Source organism: Hipposideros armiger, unplaced genomic scaffold (genome assembly GCF_001890085.2).
Source record: "Hipposideros armiger isolate ML-2016 unplaced genomic scaffold, ASM189008v1 scaffold_1193, whole genome shotgun sequence".
NCBI classification, from domain to species: Eukaryota; Metazoa; Chordata; class Mammalia; order Chiroptera; family Hipposideridae; genus Hipposideros; species Hipposideros armiger.
Window position 1 is genome coordinate 34,419 of NW_017732543.1, and position 22,643 is coordinate 57,061.

Below are 22,643 nucleotides of genomic sequence, written 5' to 3' on the forward strand. Positions count from 1 at the left end.
GAACCAGTTTCGTTTAACAAGGCTAATCCCTATGGCCAGGCCCTGACCGTTAGCTAATTTTATTGCTATTATAATCTCATTTACATTGTGGTTACTAGGATTCCCATCATGCACCTGACGCCATGACAGTTCTGGGGGAGCCAATAAGGAAGAAAGAGCAGGAAACTGAGGGTCCCACCCAGGGGGAGGAGATGAATGAACCACATCAATGGGACATCACCAATTCCTTCCCCGGAGAGATAAATACCCCAGCTCTGGACTTCTTCAGTGCAACTGACTCTCAAAAGTTATCCTGCACTTCCTTCTCAATTGTGTACTTTCATTTCAATAAACTCCCTGTGCTTTCCTGCATCTGCCTTGCTCTTAAATTCTTTCTTGCATGGAGACAAGAACCTGGTCACCACTGCTCCAGGTTGAGTCCTCTCTTGAACATTCCGTGAGCCTCTGGAGGCCAGGTGGAACCCTCATGATTGGGATAAGCTCTTATGAAACAGACCCCAGAATTTTCTCATCTCTTCTGCCAAGTAGGTTATAGCAATAAGACAACTGTCTATGAACCAGGAAATGGGCTCCAAGCAGGTGCCAAATTTACCAGTACCCTGATTTTGGACTTCCCAGCTTCCAGAACTGTGAGAAATAAATGTCTGTGGTTTACAAGCCAACCAGCCTCAGTATTTTTTTATGGCAGCCCAACCAGACTAAGACTTACTGTTTTCTTCATAGATGTAGTATGAAATGACTGTTGAGAACTATTTGGTTTTTATGGACCTTTTTTCTTAGTGATGGGATGATGTGAATTTAAATCAGTATTGTTCTAGTTACAGAGGAGGTTTGGAAAGAATCAGCCACATTTTTCCTCAACCCTCAAGTGGAAGCATGTTTGAAAACCCCTGGATTAGATTACGATTCATCACACTTTATAACAAAATGCTATAATATAGTCCATTGTGCATTTGTATCCTGTTAACAATATACAAATAGTCATGTATAAGTCGGTTAGCCAAGTTCAGGATTTTTATATATTATTAATCCATTATAATTTGTTTATGGGCTTGGGTCAAATGTCCAGTATTTTAGTTTTGGTTATTTAACAAAAAGTATTGAACAACCAAATACCTATTATGACAGATGTCAGGAATTATAAAGTTGAAAACGCATGACCGCTACCTTCAATCAACTTGTAGTTTAGTGAGATAAATGATTGCAAAGACATTTTCAAAATAATGGAAAATACTGTGAACTTCATTCATATTAAAATTTGGTGTTTTGGGTCTTTTTTTTGTTTTCAGTTTTGTTCTTTTCTTATATAAGATAGTAAGTTCAGCCAGCTTGCTGAATTTGAGTCAAGTCTGAAGTTGTCTCAGCTCCAGAACTTTCTACTGGATCTACTAAAGCTGCTGTTGTGACTACAACTCAGTCTCCCTTCTCCTTCTGCCTAACCCTGCTCCCCTCTCTCCCTTACAAGGGTTGTTTCTGAGTATTTTCTCCAACCTCCAGCAAGAAAGCTTTGTCTCAGGATCTACTTTCTGGTGAACCTGACCTAAGACATCTCTGATTATATGTACACATAACAGTCCTAGGTGTCAGCGAAAATACTGAGGAGCCAGTCTGAAAACAGCATAACACATTAAATAAGGGAATCTATTTGGGAAGGTCTAAAGTGGAATTTATAGGGCATTAAAACATACATGAGACTTGGTCTAGGCTCTCTTGCTTCAGGTAACTTCACCCAATAAGAGCATTGTGGGTAATCATCCCAGAATCCATATAAAATCAATTTCATGCATAGGAAATACAATTAGTGCAACCTTTAGATTGCTGTTATTGGGAATCTCTGTGACATTTGGAAAAGAGGTTTGATTACCTCACAAAAATAGAAAACTGGGGATATGTTTCTGACCCAACAAACCAAAGGGGCTTTATGTAGAAAGCCCCCAAATGTCTGTATGCTTCACATCTACTGTGGGTTAATCATTACTAACATTAACTTAAATACAAAATATTAGAATTTGGTTTTAAGAGCCTTGGGTTAGGGATTATTAAATATTTCCCAAAAGGTAAAACCTGATAGTAGGTAATGGGATTTTTAGATAATTCATTGATGAATAGTTTTCACTACAATAATTATACATTTATTTAAGCATACAATGGAAATATAACTACCATACAATGATGTAGTTTTGCAGACTTTAGTATTATTTAGAGCAATTACTAATAATTATTAAGTAAAACACAGAAGATAGAAAGTTATGATGTTGGAAATCAAGTGACTGAGTTTTGAGGCTCACTGAGTTATGGCAAAAATGATGGTCATGATGGAAATGACGTAGTGTGGAAATGCCTCGAGACATGGAAATGCAAGTGGAGAACACATAAGAAAGTTTAGACAGATGAGGTTTTGCGATTCTATGTGTGGGTGCCTGAGAATCATTTGTGGTGCTTTGGAAAGCAAATAGGAATGGTGAAGCCTCAACTCTGAAATGTGGCAGGGATATCTAGAAGGACTGAGATCTCAAAAATCACCACTCTGAAAGGATATTGAGCTTAGGTGGAACTTGGACTTGATCCTTTGCCAACCCAAGAGACTTTTGCCAGTGAAGACAGATTCTTCTAGGTGTTTGAGGGGATATACCATGGAATAATTGAATATGTGTGCCTTGGGGTTTGTGGGAGCCTAAGGCTAATTATATTCAACAAGTTACCTTCGCCCACTATGTCATGCCTATTTTAAGCACAAGAGATAGAGTAGGGAACAGAAGACACAGATATCCCTGCTTTGATGGAGCATTCATTCTGATATGCATGTCCAGGATGCCTTAGTATAAATCAAGTTTGCAGTGAACTGTGTTATGGTTTTTAAATTATGAATGAAAGTAGCTTCACTTCTCCCAAGGTACCTTTTGTCTGGTACTGATTTCTTTTTCTAAAAATCTTTACACGACACTCAAATTATTTGTGTTGTTTGGAATTAAACATTTAAATGGTTTGTTTTTAATTTCAACATACTCAATATTTTAAAAGAAAATTTAAAAGCCCTTCACAGAAATATATGTTATTCTTTCAGGAAGATATTGTCTTTAGTACTTTCATAAAAATAGTTAGTTGGTGTAGGAAATATTTCTAGCAAGATCAAGATTAAAAGTTTATTTGACCTTGCCATGTTAGTTTAAGTGTATTTTATAGTCACAAACCATATGCTTATATTCCTTCTTTCACAGAACTGCTGTAAGACATAGATACTTTACTGAAGTTCACTTAGCAGTGCTGAGCAGATCTAAAAACATATACCTACTAATAAGGAGTCAGTACTATCATTCCAGATGCATTAGCTGGTCTTCGAATTATATACTCAATCTTTGTAAACAACATTTGGTGATAGCAAAGCTTCTTTGGTAAATTGTTTTCTACAGAAAACCTGTACATTTTAATTGTGATGTTTTTATTTGGTATTGATTTTAATGAAGAATGTTAGGTGTCTTCAAATTACATCTTTGACATAATTATAGCAAGTTCCCAGGTCCATCTATGAGTTTATTGACTGAGGCCAGGGTTATCTGCTTAGAAGAAACTGTCCACCTTCATTGCCTCTGATAGTTTCCTCCCATTCCACATTTTCCCCATCTAAAACAAAACAAAACAAACACCAATAAAAAACTTAGTCAAAGCAATAGCAAAAAAGCTTATATTTTCTTCCTAAATTAAAAAGTTTGTTGTATGTTTCCACTTATATGAGGTATCTAGAATAGGTAAATTCATGGAGACAGTAAAATAGAGGTTATTGGGGACTAAGGGGGAAGGAAATATGGAGTTATGGTTTATGGGTACAGAGTTTTTGTTTGCGATGATGAAAAAGTTCTAGAAATGGATAGTAGTAATGATTGCACATTGTAAATGTACTTAATGCTACTAAATGGAACACTTAAAATGTAAAATGGGAAAATTTATGTTATGTATATTTTAGTCACAATTAAAAAAATCCCTTGAAACCATGAGATTTTCTATGGCATCATTAAGTACTTATTAAGTACACCAAGGTAATGTTGGTGCCACCACATTTTAATTGCCAGCTGGCAACCAACAAGATTTGCAACTACATGAAAGGAAAAACAAAAAATAATCTTCATGGTATTTCCTGTAACCTCTCAGCAGCTTTCACTAGGTGATTTTACTCTCCTCAGACAGGCACATAATGTTATCATTCCGAAGGTTAACAAATCACCTATTCCAGAGAGCTGTTTTGATAGTACAAACTTCTACGGTTCTTGGCTTATGGGAATAATTAAATACTTTGTCTCGAATTGGAATTTGTATTGTCTCAGACCCTGAGTAATTCTAGGGAACTTATTGAAGCTGGTCTCCAGAACTGAAGATATTTCATGAGAAGCCAACCTTTTGATGAAGAAAGCTCCAACGAGATTTAAACCTGAAACACCAAATACGAGCATGCTTCAATTTTCTTTTGTTATCCCAATAGAGTCATAATTATATAGTAAGCTCACATATTGGTGATTTAATGCTTTTATAAATGATATGCTCCGACATCATTGTATAAAAAATGGGCACATAAATTATTTCTAAACAGTAATATTTCCTCCAGCATTTGAAGTGGGTTTATTAAAAATACAGGATCATTTCCAAATATAAAAACACTCATATGATTTAAATGAGAAAGCATCTTCCATTTTGTTCTCTTGTTAATATATATCTACATTAAAAAAAATCCATCTCATGAGTTATTAAAGGAATATCTCAACGAAGCCTATTAGAAGGGATGGGTTATTGCTATTGAAGGGACAACTTGAATCAAATCAAATAGTTCTCGAGGGGCTATAACTATTTCAGAAAAAGTTCTTAAACTAAGCCATTATTTTCCAGTCCAGACATTAGAATAAAACTTTTCATTCATTTGCCTACTTAAATTCTGGATGGCTGTGTTCTGTGGAGGGGCATTTGCTTTTCCTAGGATACAGGATAAATGGAAAGGGGAATATTTACAGACCAAGGAGGTGCCATGCAGTAAATACACACTGCACAGGCATGACCTGCATTTGAATGCTCCAAACTAAACAGGACATAACTCTCAGGCTAGAGTATGAATCAAAGGCAAGATGAAGGGGAAAACCATCTCTTAAAATCCTCTGTTTGTTCTGAAAGTTTTGTTACTTGATAGGAACTTACACAGCTTATCCTATGTCACAGGTTCTGTTCTTTACCCTTTACAAATATAGACTCGTTTTATCCTCCTGTGTCATATCCATGGGGAAACTGCCTAAGGTCACAGACATATTTAGTGGCAGAGCCAAAACTCAAACCCGAGCAGCCTGGGCCCTGGGTCTGTGTGCCCAGCTATTACACTGTGCTGTCTTTTTGAAAAGTAAGTGAAGAAAAGCTCTTCTTCGTTTCAGGAAATTACAAATACAGGGTCTCCTTTGCTCTCTACAATCAGGCATTGCACATTGATCTAGTTTATCTCCTGTGCTTGGCCACAACATTTTTTTCTTTCTTTCTTTTTTTTTTTTTTGATGTTTTTCTTTGTTTGAAAAGGAAGTATATAGCCCTTCCAAAGGAGCATGTTTGGTGAATTTATGGTAGCAGGCTTATTTCCAGCAGCCCTAGTCAACTCATGAGTAAACAGACAGGATCACGGTCAGGAGATGGTCTTCCAGGTAATGTCTGGCTTTTATCTCTCTCTTTTGTGGTTTCCATTCACTTCCAACATGTGCCTCTCCAAAGCTGGTCCCATCTGCACAATGTCAGCATTTCTGCCATCACTGTGTGGGAAGCCTTCCTTAAACACAGGGTCTTTCCCATGTGAGAATTCATAGGGAAAGATTCTATGCTAATCCTTTCTTCCTTCCTTTTTTTTTTTTTTATTCCATCACTCAAATTGCGTGATTTCTTAATAATTACTCATGTTACAGTCATTATCAAGGCCACAAATTATTTTTGTACCCTACAAAATGAACTCACATAAAACATTTCATTTTAGAACTTTTGCATATACCCAGAGCTTTATTTAATCATTTTTGTAGGTTGCTCTTTGCCATTTAAAGAATGCTCTCCTTTGAGATAAAGATGTAAGCAAAGCAGTGAACAATTTCCCTGACATTGCTGACATAATAAAGCAGCCGGCTGGAGTGACAAAGAGAACAGAGTGTGGAAAACATGCCTTCTTCAAGCGTTAGCTTTGTTCTTTTATAATCGATTATGATAGTGCCTAACCGATAGGGTTATCTTAAGACTTACCTGAGATAATACTCTTGAAGAACACACCACAGTGCCTGGCACAGAATAGGTTCTCCAATCATTTATCTTTAATATATTGCATCCGGAGCAGTGGCCCTGTTTTTGCCAGGCTCATTTTCTTGTTATGAAGATACTAATACACCAAGACGAAAGGAATAACCTACTGATTAATGTTTCCTTGATTCTAGTTTCACCACCTTGCATATACTTGCTAGATTTGATTTGCTAAAATAAAACTTTTATCATATTATTACCTCATTCAATTATCTTTGATAACATCCAGCTACTAGCACAGTAATTGACCAAAATTAATCACCAAATGAATACTTGAAGAACAGATGAATGACTAAATTAAGAGCCCCATGGGAGACTTACAAATCCTTCCACAGTCAGATCCTACCCTCGTGTCGTTCCTCATCTTCCTTTCGTTATTGCCATAGACACGGAACTTTCCTTATTGTGTGACTTCATCGTGTCAGACATCATGGCCATGTTGAATATTCAAGGATGAGGAAAGAGCTCACAGCTTCTTTGAAAGAAAGCATCCCCTTAAGCTGTGTTGATTTATTTATTGTCTCTTGCTTTCCCATTGCTAAGGTTTTGATAGAATTGTTGCACCAGCCTAAAAAGCTGTCTTTCTCCTTTTCCATTTTTTTTAATCCCTCAGGATTCAGCTCAAATTGTACCTTGTTCTCCATTAACACTTACCTAACTACCCCTGTGAAAAGTGATCTCTCCCTAATCCCTCTTCTGACTTGCTAAGATAACTATTTTTAATTACATCATACTTTACTTTGGCCAGGAATTATAAGTACGTAATGCATTATAAGTTTTCTGGTATGATAACTCTAAAATGTGTGTGTGTATATATATATATATATATATATATATATATATATATATATATATATATATATTGCTTATGCTCTATCTCCTTATGCAGTCTAAGTCCTTCGAGGTCATGCCTTTCACTTTATAATTTTGTTTTCTGGTATCTTCCACAGGGCGTAGTATTAACTTGTTCTCCCATAGTGGTTCCTCAGTCAATATTTACTGATTATTTGATAGGTTACTGGAAATTTCCTTGTATGTAACAGAGAGGTATGTGCCTTGTGCATGCTACTAGATATTCAATAAGTGTTGGCTTGTTGAGCCAGTACAGACTAATTAATCGGTATCATAGAAAGAATAATAAATATTCTGATTGCAATTGACAAAAGAGATGCTCTTGGACATACAAGAAGGGTCAGAGAATTAAAAACTGAAACTTCTTTGGGTTAAAGAGCGGTACATATCTCCATATCTTTTCCTCATCTTAATTCATAACTTACCCTATCCTTGTCTCTATTATTATTGGGTCATCGGGAAAGTCATGACACATTTTTGCATTGAAAAACAGAAAAATATGTCATGACTTTGCTGACGACCCAATATTTCTGCTTCATTGCTCAGAGTAGGAATTTTTCACCTTGGAGTCTCTGTATCCTTATGAAGTCCATGTATGGATTCCACCAGGATTTACTTGGAACCCAGTAAAATGTTATGCATGAAGAAAACCAGGTAGTTATTTAACAAGTACAAAATACAGGTTAGATCCAACTTTATCTAACTACGGAGTCCTTGGTTTTCCAGTTATATCATGGTTTAGATGATTTCTCATATTGCTCAGCAGAAAGTACCTTGAACCAGGAAAGGGATGCAGTCTGGTTGCTGGACTGGCCGGTCCAACGAAAGGCTTGTAACCATAACCACCACCAGAGCAGCAGCAGCTGAAGTGAGAGCAAATGCTTATATATCATTTGAGATCTGTCAGGTGCAGCTCTAAATGTTTTATGCATTAACCTTTTTTAAACCTCACCACAAACCTATGAAGTAGGTTGTACTATGGTTATAGGTTAAAAACCCGATGAACAGAGAAGCTAAGTTATTTACACAAGGCACACTGAACACAGTGGTGATGGGCAGGGGAGTGGAGTCCTGAGGGAAAGACAGGGAATAGTGGCCAAGGTAATAGTTTTCTTCCACCTCATTTTGTCTCAAGCCATCATCCAATCAAGGCTTCCCTGAACTGCGCCCCAGCCTTCTTTCATGGCTAAAGAAGAACAATCTGTCTGGGGTGACAAAAGAAGAGTGAGACAACCCACTGCAGCCTCTGACCTGATTTCGAAGAGTCAGTCTAAGAATAAACTGGTCACATCAGGTTTGTGAAGATAATCACTTACTTTCAGACCTCTTAGAAAATAAAAGGGCCTCAGAAGGAGACCTTTCTAGGCTCTGGCATTCTTCACATCCTTAATATGCAGGTACAATTTAAATCACTTGTAGTTGATGTCAGTGAAAAAGAGAGACTAGCCTTGAAATGAACTTTGACAGCATGGAGAATATAGTTACCCTGTTAACTAGTGGGTTGTCAGTAGAAATCACAGTTTAAGTGGTTTGAACAGCAGATGTGGTATGTGTTCTGAATTTGAATATTTCAAATATCTATACAGCAGCCAAGGTTTCTGCTAACCCGACCCCCACACATTCCAAACCAGGATAAGTTTCAGCAGTCTCTGTACAAGCACAGCTTCCAGCCTCAGCATTGTTCCATTTTCCATTAGATGGCAAGAGACCTGGCTTCTGATGACAGCCCACGGTTTCTTTGTGACTTAACTGCATATGACTGTTATGACTTAGTTCCTTCTATCTAAAAGTGGGTGTGACAACATGTGTAACTTAACATCTGATTAAAGGTACACATTTTAAATAAAATGATGTTTGGTAAAATCCTTGGGGTTTTGGAGATGTTTTTTTTAAAAAACAGAAATATCCGTTCCTGCACAAATATAAAATTTAAAAAGAATTACATCTTGATCACAATCTTTAAACTAGCCTGCAAAGACATGTTACCCAAGAATTTTGATAGTTAAGTTTCTATGTCTTAAGAATTTGATCTTTCTTAAAATGTAGTATAGTGATGGAAAACTAAATTAGGTGATAGCAGACCTGAGTATTAATTTCTGCTGTACTTCTCACCAGCTCTGTGCACGTGGGCAGATCATTAGAGTTCAGCTTTCTCATCTGTGAAATGCTGGTAGTAAATATGATTTCCCTAGCTCATTTAAAAAGAACTCCACTTACTGGGGCCATGTTCTGAGTTAACATGCTGTATGTATAGTGCCTCATTTTGTCTTCACTTCAGCGTTATGAATTCAGTGATAATTTTTGTCTATTTTACAGATATGGAAACTGAGCTCAGAGAGGTTAAGTAAGTTGTCTGAGTTCACACAGCTTACTATCAGAGAGAAGGACCCAGATGTGAACCTTAACCAAAATGGTTCTGCTTTATGAAAGTAGGATGATCTACATATCATGTCTTCTTCTCTCCTCCTGTCTTTCTTCTACTTTTTCTTTAATACCCTTATTCCTCTCTTTCCTTCCTTCCTTCCTTCCTTCCTTCCTTCCTTCCTTCCTTCCTTCCTTCCTTCCTTCCTTCTTTCTCAATATTTATTGCTGTTATTCATCAGACATACTTTAGTAGGGTTGGGTTTTGATGAAGAGCAAACCAAGGCTGGGCAAAATAGTAATCATGGTGTGGTCTGTAAGCAGCGATCTCACTGTCTTTATGGAGTCATTTAGTCTTGCTTGAGGATTTACTAGGTGCCACGCTTGTGCTGGCTGCAGGGCTCTGTGAGTATGGCGACAGTGTGCTCCCTCCCTTGGGAGAAGACCTGTACATAAAAAACTACAATATGAACAAGTGACTGCACATCTTAAGAAAGGGGTAAATGCCATACAAGTAGATATCAGATGAATAAATTAATTAGTCCACTGAAGGGGTTCATTTTCATCAATGTCCAGGGAAAATAATACTTGTCTTTTTCTAAACCATCAGAATTACTGGCTTTGTGGTTATTAAATGTCACGGAAAAGAGGAGTGGGGTAAGGTGTTAAAATTAGGGAGCTGGGGCTTGGAAAAGAAGGTAAAATATGATTTGATAACACTCTTACCCCTCCTGTGTTACTCATTCAATAATTTAATTCCTTCAAGTTTCATCAAGGCAAAAGTATATTTACTGTAGAACTGTGTACTTAGATGGCTAGAGCAGGGCAGGAGGGAGGGTGGGGGATGGAGGGGTACCCTCTCATGTTTCACAGATACTGATTTCAAGCTTCCACCTGGTAACAGCCTAGGGGCCAGAGCATAAAGATACAAGTCAAAACAGAGAGACACACACAGAAAGAACTAACAGCACCCAGCAAGGGAATTACAAAAACTCAAAAAATAGCCTTCCAGTAGCTAAATAAATAACTTTCTTGTACTTGCACTTTCTTTTTGCTCTTTACTGAGATTTGAAACGAGCCATAGACTCTATTACCTCTTCAAAGTTCTGGATTATATAAAAGTGTAGTCTATGAAAAACAAAAGTTTCCATATACAGGCTAAATGAAATTGTGACCAACTTCTAGTATCTGTGTTTTATTAAAACAAAACAAAACAAAAAAATGAAAAACTGGTAGACAACAAGAAAGATTTTAAACTATGAGTAATGAAAGTAATAAATGACATGCTGTTCATATAAAACCATGGCTTTCATCCAGGACTCTTTAGAAATGCATTCAAAATGTATAGAAAACCTCCACAGCATAGTACTTGAATTTGTACAAACAGCCCAAGGCAAGTAAGAATCGAAATGAGTATTTTCACATAAGACTACTCATTTATTTTCACAGACCACATTTAAAATAACTACAAGATTCATTTCATTCCATTTGCCAGACTTACACATCCTGAAAGCAAGAAAAACTGTCCTTTCGGAAGTTTAATAAAAGTTCCTTATAAACAAGACCAGAAAGGGTGGGTAATGGAGTGGGGTTGGGGGTGGGGAAACAAAGCCTTTAGTTAACAAAATTTTAGGGAAATGAATCGACACAATAAAACAAATTTCAAGTCAAGTTGCACCACTAATCCTACCTAGGCAGTTTAGAATCTTAAGCAGATGTAAAAGAAGTAAAGCAAATGGAGAGAAAAAAAAAGGCCGATAAAGTTTCTGGCTACAATACAAGAGACATATCATTACCATATGATCTAATGTGGGTGTCAGCCGGGTAGCGTTCATTGAGGGAAACCTTATTTTTTAACTGTGCTATGGAGTAGAAGCAGGAGGTTTTCAACCTAGTGACAGGCGTAGAGCAGCACCTACCCCCTCCTCCTTTCCACACCTGCAAACTCTTTTGCTTGAGCGGAATATTTAGTGTAATTACATCTCAGCTTTGAGGGCTCCTGTGGCAAATTCCCGGATTAAAAGGTATGGTTTTCAATAATTGTCCTGAACTCTGCTACAGACTAATAAAGCTTTGATCAAGTTGAGAGAAAGGAATTATTTGGTGAGAAAAAGAAAAGAAAAAAATAATTGTGCTAAACTTTTAATAACCTTTATGCAGCATTAAAAAAAAAGTATTGCTTGGCAACAGAACTTAAATATTTGATAAAATGGTTAAATGCATTGTTTTAGTTCTTTCTCTCTGTTCTTGCAAAATAAAAAAGGTATTTATTAAAAAATTTATAACCAAACTCCAGGACTATCTATATTGATGTATTTTGTATTCGTACTAATGAAATGTTTAGCTCTTTAGAAGGTATTTATTATAGAAGAGTATTCTAGACTAGCATGCTGTTTGTGGTTGGATTATATATTTAAGGATTTATTTCCCTCCTGAATTCCTGTATATTTTAAGAATTTTTAAAATCTCAGAGAAGCGAATTCTGGTGATTAGTTGTCAAAGTCTAATATACATTTCTACAACCTAGAAAATAATAGAAATTGTCACCAGAGAGATGAAAATAAACACTGAAAACATTTATGCTGATTATTAAAGACTTAACTAAAATGATCTGACAGTTAGCTCCACAATTCCTTAAATGTAAAGAAGAGACCCTATCAGTATTTTCAATGCAAATTAATTTTTATTTTATGATACATTCACTATGAAATGAACGTGTAGGTTATTTTTCTTTCTAATTTCAAAACAGGGTAACATGATGACCACTGGTTAAGTGGCCTCCTGGTGATGCAAATACCTGTGGTTTTTTTCTTCCAATTGCTGTTTTGCCCAGAAAAAGAACCAAACGCCTGCTATGGTGCCCTTATTTATGGATAAGTGTGTTTTTGTTGTTTATTTTTAAATTATTTCTATTGCTATTGAGTTTTTTTTTTAAATTTGCCTAGTGCTGGGGGGTTTTATTTTGCTCTGCATTTATAACTTCACTTAGCTCCTGAGGGTTAAATTTTGACTTTGAAACTCACTCCAAAGGCATAAATGACATCATGTAATGTTGATCTGAGTGATATAGTTAATTTAATGGGCTGAGTAATTTAAGGAACCAGAGATTGTTATTTTTGTTAAAACACATAAACTATGGCAAGGAGCTTTAGTGAACTACTCACATGATTCTTAGCAATTAGCATTTAGGAAAGAGTCATGCATTTTGAGAGTGCTTAAAACAGTTTAGTGAAATTGTAAAAGTCGATCATCTCAACAATAGTGTCCCTGGTTTCTACATGGGCAACCATGGCTTTGTGTGTGTGTGTGTGTGTGTGTGTGTGTGTGTGTGTGTGTGTGTGTGTGTGTGTGTATTTTGGGGGGACTTCTTAAGGAAGGAAGGGAATGATTAAATAAATGATTCGTATCTACTGCCCACTTTGTTTTAAGATGCTGAGTCTTCAAGCATCATGACACTAATTTAAAAGGAGCTATTTCATGGAGCAATTTGTATAAAGTTCTTGGCCATGTTATTATTCCCCAAGACACTCAGAGTTAAAATGCACACACACACACACACACACACACACACACACACACACACACACACAAGTGCATAGAATTAATAGCAGCTATAAGTTGCCTGTTTGCATTCAGCTTCAACTAAAGAGAATTTTGTGTAGAGAATTTGCACCATTTTAACAAGAATGAACAAATACAAACGATAATATTCCCTTGAGCTAATGCTCAACATTTTCTTTTCTGGGTTAGTGAAACAGCCAGGCACTTTCTGCTCTGCAGTAAGGATCAAAAAGTGACATCTGCATTAATTCTAGCTGCAATTTATTAAATCTGCAATTACTTTGCTTCATTTTTTTCTCCTAAAATTGTGACACATTAAATATGCAAGGCTAGCAAACTTGTGGTAAACCGTAAACTTTGCATTTTAATATGAAACAGACAGAAAACTCCTCCCTTAGATCCAATCCAAGGGAACATGGCCAAAACAATAGGGTCTCCGTGAAAAAGCAATGTAGTAACTGAGTGGGAATAGGTTTCTAGGGAAAACCTGATACTGAACTTAAAGGGGCTGTGTGAACAATAACCTGCATAGCGTTTTCAAATGGAAAGCACAAGACCATATTGTATGTGTGCTGCCTTCGACATACTTCAGTGATAAATATAAACTAAGAACAAAAGTGTAAAAAATTAAAAATATTTGTTTCCTCTCTAGTGGATCTAGGCAAAAATTTCCAGTCGATACCTCAGGGTTAGGGCATACAAAGATTTTTTTTTTTTCATATGTGCAGTTGGATAATGACTCCAAGCAATTCTTTAATTCTAGTTATGAATGTGCAGTTTTAAATTGGATTCTTATAGGTGTACAATTCAAAATAGAGATGATGAGACTAAAGATAATATCTACAATATGTTTTGGGAATACTTAGAACAGTTTCAATGGAGTTTTAAAATATGTCAACTCAAAAATATACAACTTGCTCTCTACATGATCAACTCTCTTTTGTTATTGAGATTTATTAAGATTTAGTCAGTTTTCATTAGTGCACTTCAGTAAAATAAACAACCAACTCAACAACAGTATGTATCTGTAAGTCTTAGTGCATGAATGGATATTGTATGGATTTGTGGAAACTGTACGTTTTTGTTGATTTACAAAATAGTCCTATAAGTAAAACCAAATAATACATGTCACATAAAAATCAGTTAGAATTGTCCCTATGTGTTGATTGGTTTATTAAAAAATTAAGAGTTTGAGAAACTAGCTAATAGGATTATTTTTAAAACTGAATCTCGTTCATCCCAAGTTGAGGTTTTCAATTCAACATCTTTCTTATGCTAGAAATTTGGTATTGAAAAAAGATAATTTTGTGTTTAAAAATGGTTGCTGGGAATTTATTGAACAACTTGTGTTAATAAATTGATGGTCAGTTGAGTCATTTCTGTGCAAAATATTGTGCAAGGCCCGGGTACAAAACAAAGAATCATAAGACACGCCCTGAAGGAGTACATCTTCTAGTGGGAGTTAGGGGTGGGGGGCAGACCAAGCACGCAAAACAAATTACAATATAATGTGATAAGTTCTTTAAAAGAGGTAAGAGCAACGTGCTTTGGGAGCACAGTAGAGGGCGAGAGCAGCATTCTGCCTGGATGAGCCAGGGAGTACACAGAGGAAGTGCATTATCTCGTTTAATCTTTGCATCACGCTCACAAGGTAGGTATTTTAAATGGCAATTAGCTTTGAGTGCAGGGTTGAGGTGGGAGCTGGGAGTGGAGAGAAATTGGAGAGAACTGTGGTTAGAGGGTCAGCTGGTACTAAACTATGAATGGTCTAACATACACTGCAGGGGATGTGGACCTAATTAGCAAGCCATGGGAAGACAACCAAGGGCTTGTAGTAGAGGATTAAGACATGTGGAATTTTTAGAAGATGACTTGGGTAGCAGAGTGGAAGGTGGCCTGGCATAGAGGGAACATTCAAGTCAGAGACCAGTTGGACACTCTTACCATAGCTCTAGGGTGATGATGAGGGCCTGGACCAAGACAAATGCAGTAGGGTGGACAGATGCAGTTGGCCTCAGAGATATTTCTGAAGCAGGAATTGAATATCTCTCATGTGTATAGACAAAACTTCATTTGACTCTGACACGGCTTGTGTTGAGTGAGCAAGGAAAATTTCAACAAGATTTATCCATAACAATTTTGCAAATAATGTGAATATATAGAAACGTTGTCTTAATTCAGACCCAAACTTCAAAACAAGCAGATTTAAATAATTTTCCAATTTTTCTTCAGAAGAAAGTAACCATGCAAATTAGTCTATCAAGTACCATATTGCCTCTTAAAAACATTTCTAATGCTCTGCTTCCTAACATTAAATGAAATATATATATTTTTTATGCATTTCTCTGTGCTCACTCTACTGTGGGTTGTCATACACTGGGCAGGGCTACTCTTCTGAGCCTTTTGTTTGTTTCCTAGGTTCCTTGGTTGTGAAAACACATGAGATACATCATGAAGGGAACCATCATCGTCCTCCTGTTTGCTCAAGTTTCCTGGGCTGGACCGTTTCAACAGAGAGGCTTATTTGACTTTATGCTAGAAGATGAGGCTTCTGGGTTAAGCCCGGATGACAACTCTCCTCCTCCTTTTGACTTTGACCCTAGGGGACCAGTGTGTCCCTTCCGCTGTCAGTGTCACCTTCGAGTCGTCCAGTGTTCTGATTTGGGTGAGTCGGGTGCAGGCTCCCTGTATCTACCTTGTTTGTTTTCTTCCTGGGAATGGCTTCCCTGAGAGCTGAGCCTTTTCAGTTTTATTCTCTGCGATTCCAAATGGGAGAGACAGTGCCACCTAATGCGAAGGAAAGGAAGCAACGTAGAAAAAAAAAGAAGTAGCTTCGAGGTTAGGAGACATTTTTTCTTTCTTTTTAAAGTCACGGCTCCATCACTTTGCAATCTGGGATAAGTCACTTTAAAAAAAAAAATCTTTGGGGCCTCATATTCCCCCCTCTGTAAAATAAAATTGTGAACAAGATAATGTCTTATGTTCTGTGATTCCAGAGTGATGGTTTATTTTCATTTGATGATTTGTTTTCATGAAATCTTAGATATTAAGAAAACCTGGGCAATCTCTCTACTATTGGCTTAGCCCAGATAAGAGTTTGAACATTACTAAATTATAAAGTATGCAGACTTATCAGAAGCAAAACAAGTAAACTTTGAGAACAGAAATTATCTTTCCAGTACCAAAATACCCCCTTAGTCTCTGGGTCTTAGTTTTGCCTTTACTGTTGATATTTTGTAATCTAGTTGTTTATATTCTTTAGAAAGTTTCAGAGTAAATCTTTATGACTAAAGTATGGTATAAATTAGAAATACAATCACAGAGCATATATCTTCAGCTTAATACTGTAAATACAGTTTGATTTATCACTTTTCAAGAAACATTCAGCCTGGAAATTCCAAGAGCAATATACTCAGAAGATAAATCTTCAGAAAGTTTGAAGTCCCAGCAGATGGGACAGAAGGGAATGAATTTAATTTACATGTCAGCTGATTCATGTTCCTCTTTTCTTTTAGTACATATTTTATTGGAAAGAAAAAAGAAAAAAATCCTCACACAATGGTTCTGCCATAATGCATTTCCTTGTGGAAGAAACCCCATAGCATAGTAGGGTACTTTTTTAAGAAGCCCTGTATTTTTTCAAAACGTGCTTTCTAACAGGATTTTGCAGGGAAAAATTGCTCCTAACTTGAACAGTTGGAATAAACTATATATAGGGACTCAGGAAAACATAAAACATGTTAAATAATAACTGAAAAACACTTTGAGATAGCTTCTTCAATACTGACATATATTGAATAGACATTTGAAACTGAAATAAGTGTATAGGAAGGTTATAAAAAGACAATAGGATAATTTCAGTGGATTCATTCATTCATTCAGCAAATAGATTGAGAGCCCACAATGGGTCAGATCTGTTCTAGGCCCTAGTGGCAAAAGGATGAGAAGGATAGATATGGCCCCTGATTTTGTGAGTCTGATATTGTGCTGGTGGTGATTACTCCTTTTTTGAGTAGTGTGTTTGCTATGGGAGGGATTAGATTGCCATCAAATTCAACAAAACTTATAAGCATCTAGAGGTTACCTGAATTATTGGTTTAGGCAGAAAAACAATGGGGTTGAAAAATATCTGAACAAAGGAATCACCATTTGATGGATACACTAGTGGTAAACTTTTTCTACAGTTACTAAAATGGCTGCATTTTTATGAAATGCAATGCAAGTTAAATCTCACTTTGCCTCTGAACAAGATAAAAAGATTTCATGATTACTCCTACCACATATTATCAACAATGAAGGGTTGATGTTTTTAAGTAAAGAAGACTTGTCCAGTCACTTCACTGAAGTTTTATTTTTCCATGAATGTAATTTTACTTTGCTTGCATGATAAATGGTCCATAAAGTTTGACTCTGATAAAAGTGTTGGACGGTTTTCCAATTGTTTATCATGAAGAAGCCTAAGCCTATTGCTCAAAACTAAACAGAAAAGTGTAGTGTTAAGAAAGAAACATCAAGTTCATTGACTTGGGTGTCTCATGATAATTTTGTTTTTCTTGTTTTTACTTTTCTTGTTTGTTTACTTTGTGCTGATTTTAGATGAAAATGTTTTTTATGTTGTCTTATTGTTAAGAGCCCAGAGTGTATATCATTCTTTTATTAAACATAAGCTTACTGACTCTTATATAGAAAAGAAGTAGCTAAAATTGTAATGATGATTTGCATTGGAGAACCATAATTAAGCAAGATAACTGAGTTCCAATGTGCAATGGGCTCATCCAAGTTACTTTTAGTTTTTAATCAATTCATAGATACATGTTTAAATATACTGTCAAAAATTTTGGTCAGCTATTTCTAAAACAGAATATACATTTGTTAAAAGGAAGAGCAATCCACTTGCTCATAAAGAAAACACTGTTCACATTTCAACTACTATCTAGCTCCTGCTTACTTTATGATCTTAGCAAGATTTTCAGAGCCTTGACATCTTTATCTGCAGAAAAATCACAATCAGTCATAGAGATCTTATTATATGTGTGAGGTACCTGACTCATAGTAGAAGCTCACAACAGTTTTGTCCTATATGATAATTATATGGAGTAAAGATAAAAGAAAATTGGGAAAAATTCAAGGAAAAAGAAAGGACAACCTCATTCATAGTAAAGGCAACATCGGATATTTTATTTTTAGTTTTACGTTCTCTAGTGATCTGAATGAGAAGCTTGTATTATTATAATAAAGAAAATATGTAATGAATGTTGGGATAAGAAATGTGAATGCTTATCTGTATGAAAGGCTAATGTTTTCTTAAGGATTATCCTTGCCCGAGCTTTTAATTAGCAGGGAGGGGCTGCAGTATGAGAGGACAAAATCCTTTGTCACCATATTATCTAAACAATGTTTAATATAAACAAATTTTTTTGTTAAAATAGTTGACTTTTTGCCAATAAGTTTTCTGAAAAAGTTAAGCAACATCAAATTTGTAAACAGGTCTTTCAAAGCCAAGAAGTAAAAGCTGTGAAATGAAAACTCAGTAATCACTCCATGGGAAAACTTGAGACTTTCAGGAAGATACAATTGACTGTTTTAGTTCCTAGTTCTAACTTAGCAGGATAGTATTTATTACATCATGTTTTTCTAGAACATGGTGGATTGAGAAAGTAAATATATATCTAAACCTACCCAAGGAAGTGATGAATTCTTCATAGATATTGGCCAAATAGATTTGACTAAAATTGTTGCCATTTAGCTTGTAATTTGAACCAGAATTTTATGAGGCCCATATCTTATTTCTTTATCTGTGTTCTCAAGACATAAAACACTTCACTCCTAATTATAGCATTTATAAAAAATAACAATATAACAATAAACGTAGGAATAGCAAATTCAGATATCTGTGGGATACCTTAAAATAATGAATGCACAATGAAAGTCACTCTTGTCAGATCTTTTAAAAATGTCCTTATACTGATCCTGTGACTGGATGCTCTGTTTTATGTACTTTACATCTTGAGGGAAGACAGTTCTCCTTACTTGTGTGCTCTTTGGATTAGTCATTCACTTTTGGATCAATTGTCACCAAATAGCATTATTTGGTACTGACTTTCATCTTATTGCTAAAAGGCAGATCAGCCCTGACAGATGAAATAAGCATAAACATTGTTTTATTTATGATTAGTCATCCAAATTCAAGTAATAATTATTGATACATTTCTTATAAACAAGTTTGAAAATAATTGAAAATACCTTTTACAATTATTTAATAATGGAAATAACTTGTGTTATGCAGTTCAACACTACTGGCCTTAAGTCCTGCTTTACTATTTAATGCCTGTAACTTTGAAGCTTTCAAAATCTGTTTCCTCATTTCATAAATGGGAATATATCCTCCTATATTTTTAAAACATTTTTAGAAATGTTTATCATGTTAACTGTCACATTCAGTTTATAATTTCAGACAAGTTGGCTAATGCCAAAAAGCTATCTCTGCTATGTTCTTTTAATTTTCTTTGAAATTGAGAATCTCCAATAAGTATGTCTTGTCTAGTTAGATACAAAATAGCATCTTCTCCCCTACTCCCCAAAGAGGGCCACATCACCTCCAAATGTAATTAGACAAGGGTTACAAAATTGTACAATAATTAGGCAATTCAGTGTTCTCCAAACACCATTCATTTGAAAAAATGGGTTCAGAGTAGAGAACAATGAAGCACTCAGCTATTTCATAATTATAAACAATTCTCATTCACTTACTTAGCCCTGCAGAGATGATACCAGAAGACAGAACAGTTTATTTTGTCCTGCATTACAAATGACTACTGGTTATTAAATGTACCTCATGTTGCGAAGGATATTTTAATTTTAAAAAACTCAGGAAAAATATACAACCCTTTAAATTGCATAAAGTTAACTTTATTCTTTTTAATCATTTTGCTTCAACTGGTAAAAATGTTAGTGGTCACCAGTTGGGACATACTGTGGTACAGCTTGTCTCTTGTCTGGGGAGACTGGTTTTCTAGAAGCAAACAAACCTTATATATGAGCTAAATGAACTGTTAGACTTCTTCCATGAAATTAACCCAGAAGAATAAATCAGGGCTGTTTTGTAAAGGGGCAGAGAAAATGCTGGTTGCTCAGCTGTTTCCATTACTTGTGCCTGGCTCTGTAGTAACACGGATGTGGGGCGACCCTCATTAGAAGTTAGATGTATCAAAAAGACATCTTTAAGACGTGATATAACAAAAAGGCTGTGCACAGAGCACACCCAGTGGGTTGTCTAAGTTAGTATTGGGTAGGAGTATCACAGATCCTCAGTTGAAGCCAGGGTAATGCTCCGGAGTGACCCAGATAACCAAGGCTCTTGACTCAAAGGATTAAAGGTGGGCAGGAGGAAGAGAGAAATCAGAGAAGGCCAAAGGAAGCTTCTGTCTCCTTGACCTGACTGAGAACTGACACATCCCTGGTTTCCTTCCCAGTCCCAGGAGGGAGAGAGAGACAGCTGTGTGGGATCAAGGCATTTGGTTAGACTGCAGCTGTGCTGCATTCTCCTTTGTAAGATCATCCCTGGCTCCAGAGGACTGGATGGGAATAGGTTAGCCGGGATCTCAATTCCCTGGGTAAAAGAGGAAATGCAGGAGACTCTTTAATCTTAATTTTTCTCCTTCAAAAGAGTAGCAAGAAGATTATATATTTCTTCAAAAATAATGATGAAGAAGAATTAAACCAGTTTGCAATCCAGTCTTAATAAAAGGAGGAAGCCCTGTAATAGCTACACTATAATACTCAAGATTCAATTAACTCTTAATTTAGACTGCAGATTGCTTTGAGGCAACTTCTGAGCTTGTCTACTTGTGTGTTTTCACTGTAATCTACATTTTCCTTGATTATTCTATAACTATCAATGATATGTAATAATAATTCAATGTCTTTTAATTACCTATTTAAATATCAACTTTCTCTACCAGAAGGGAAGCATGGTAATAATTTATCTTTGTAGACCCTCTCTTCAACAAAATGCGTTACACTCTGTAGGCTCTCAAAATTAAATAAACTCTTGACAAAAGAACATATGCATGGCTTAGTGCATGGATGTGTGCATAATTCTACAATATTCTTGACTATATCAAGCTGGAAACAGGAGGGAACATGTCCAGCTGTGAATTAGGTGTCATTGAGCTGTGGTTCACCCTTTCTTAATCGCTTTGAGGATGACGGTAGAACCAGGAAGCTGAAACCTTCCTTGAGTTTATTTGGAAAGGAAATTTAATTAAAGGGGGAATCTTCTATTTCTCGAACCTGATCCAACCACCATTAAAGTCAAATTGTCTTTTTTTAAGAGGAAAAGGGAAACAAATCAGAAATGTTTTTTGATAGGGCTGGGACTTCTATAGACTGTTTTGGTCACATGCCCCAAACTGAAGTATAACAGCATTATCCTAATTATTAAATTGAAGACAGAAGTATAAAAAAAAAATATTATTGGAAATCAACAAGAATAAATCTTGGAATTTGGACTTCTGCCACAGGGCAACAAATAAAAAAGCATGATGTTTTAGGACAGGCTGGGCTTTGTCCAACATGATGCTTACCAGATTGCTGACACTGGCTAGCAGAACAATGCTATTCGTCATTGGGACAACTAGGGGAAAACAGTACAAGTTGTATTATCTTTTATTTCAGAAATAATTTTCTGCTAACCTCTTAAGTAGAGTCTTACTTTAATGCGTAATTCTATTTTTAAGAAGATAAAGTTCTGTTTACAGAATTTGGGGGAACAAATAAACAATTCAGACTAGCCTTAGAAAGAATGTGTTTTCATGGAAAATTGAGAATGATTTTAAAGTATGCTCATTGAAAAATAATTAAATTTAGGAAACCACTCTGTTCCTATTACCATTGTGGAATAAATATGACCTCAACACTTGGCAACTTAAAAACATAATTTTATTTTGCTCATGATTTAAAGCCCAGAAAATATGAACAGGGCTTAGAAAGGCTGTTCTCCCTTGGGGTCTCTCATTCATTTGCTGTCAGGTGGAGCTGTGGCCATAGCCATGGGGAAGCTAGCGTAGGCTAGACACCCAAGAAAGACAGTTCACTCTCATGACTGGCAGTTGGTGCTGATGTTACCTGAGAGCTTTGCTGCTCTGTCACCGGGAGTGCCTCAGGGGGCCTCTCCAGCATGATCTCAGCCTAGACATACTTCTTTCTTACATGACCTCTGGCTGCTCCCAGAGCAAGAGTCCCAGTAGAATTCGGTAGCAGCTGTACAGTCTTTTCTTTTCTGATTTACTCTCAAAAGTTATGCTGTGTCACTTCCCCCACATTTCATTATTTCATAGAGACATTATGAGGCCATGTCAGATTCCAAAGGAGGGGATTTTGACTCCATTTTTGGATGGGATTGGGACAACTTTGTATTGAATAAGAGCATTTGGGGTGAGAGATATGATTACTGTTATGTTTGAAAAATGTCATTATATACACACTGACTTATTTATATACATTTCTTAAACAAAAGAAAGAAGAAAAGAATAGCCTAATATAAATAAAGGCTAATATTTTACAGATTT

The 22,643-nt window shown here is 36.1% G+C and overlaps 1 protein-coding gene across 2 annotated transcripts in view; it reads left to right on the forward strand.

Moving 5' to 3' along the window:
• The first annotated feature begins 11,353 nt into the window (after nucleotides 1-11,353).
• DCN (decorin) overlaps nucleotides 11,354-22,643 on the forward strand; it is a 50,730-nt gene continuing 39,440 nt past the window's right edge. Inside the window, exons 1-2 of one of the 2 annotated variants that reach the window (XM_019632914.1) lie at nucleotides 11,354-11,537; nucleotides 15,493-15,739. In XM_019632914.1, the coding sequence (XP_019488459.1) occupies nucleotides 15,514-15,739 (226 nt within the window). In that variant the 5' untranslated portion in view covers nucleotides 11,354-11,537; nucleotides 15,493-15,513. Of the gene's footprint in view, nucleotides 11,538-14,547; nucleotides 14,726-15,492; nucleotides 15,740-22,643 lie in introns of those variants that run through there. The other variant, XM_019632915.1, reaches the window with a different exon arrangement.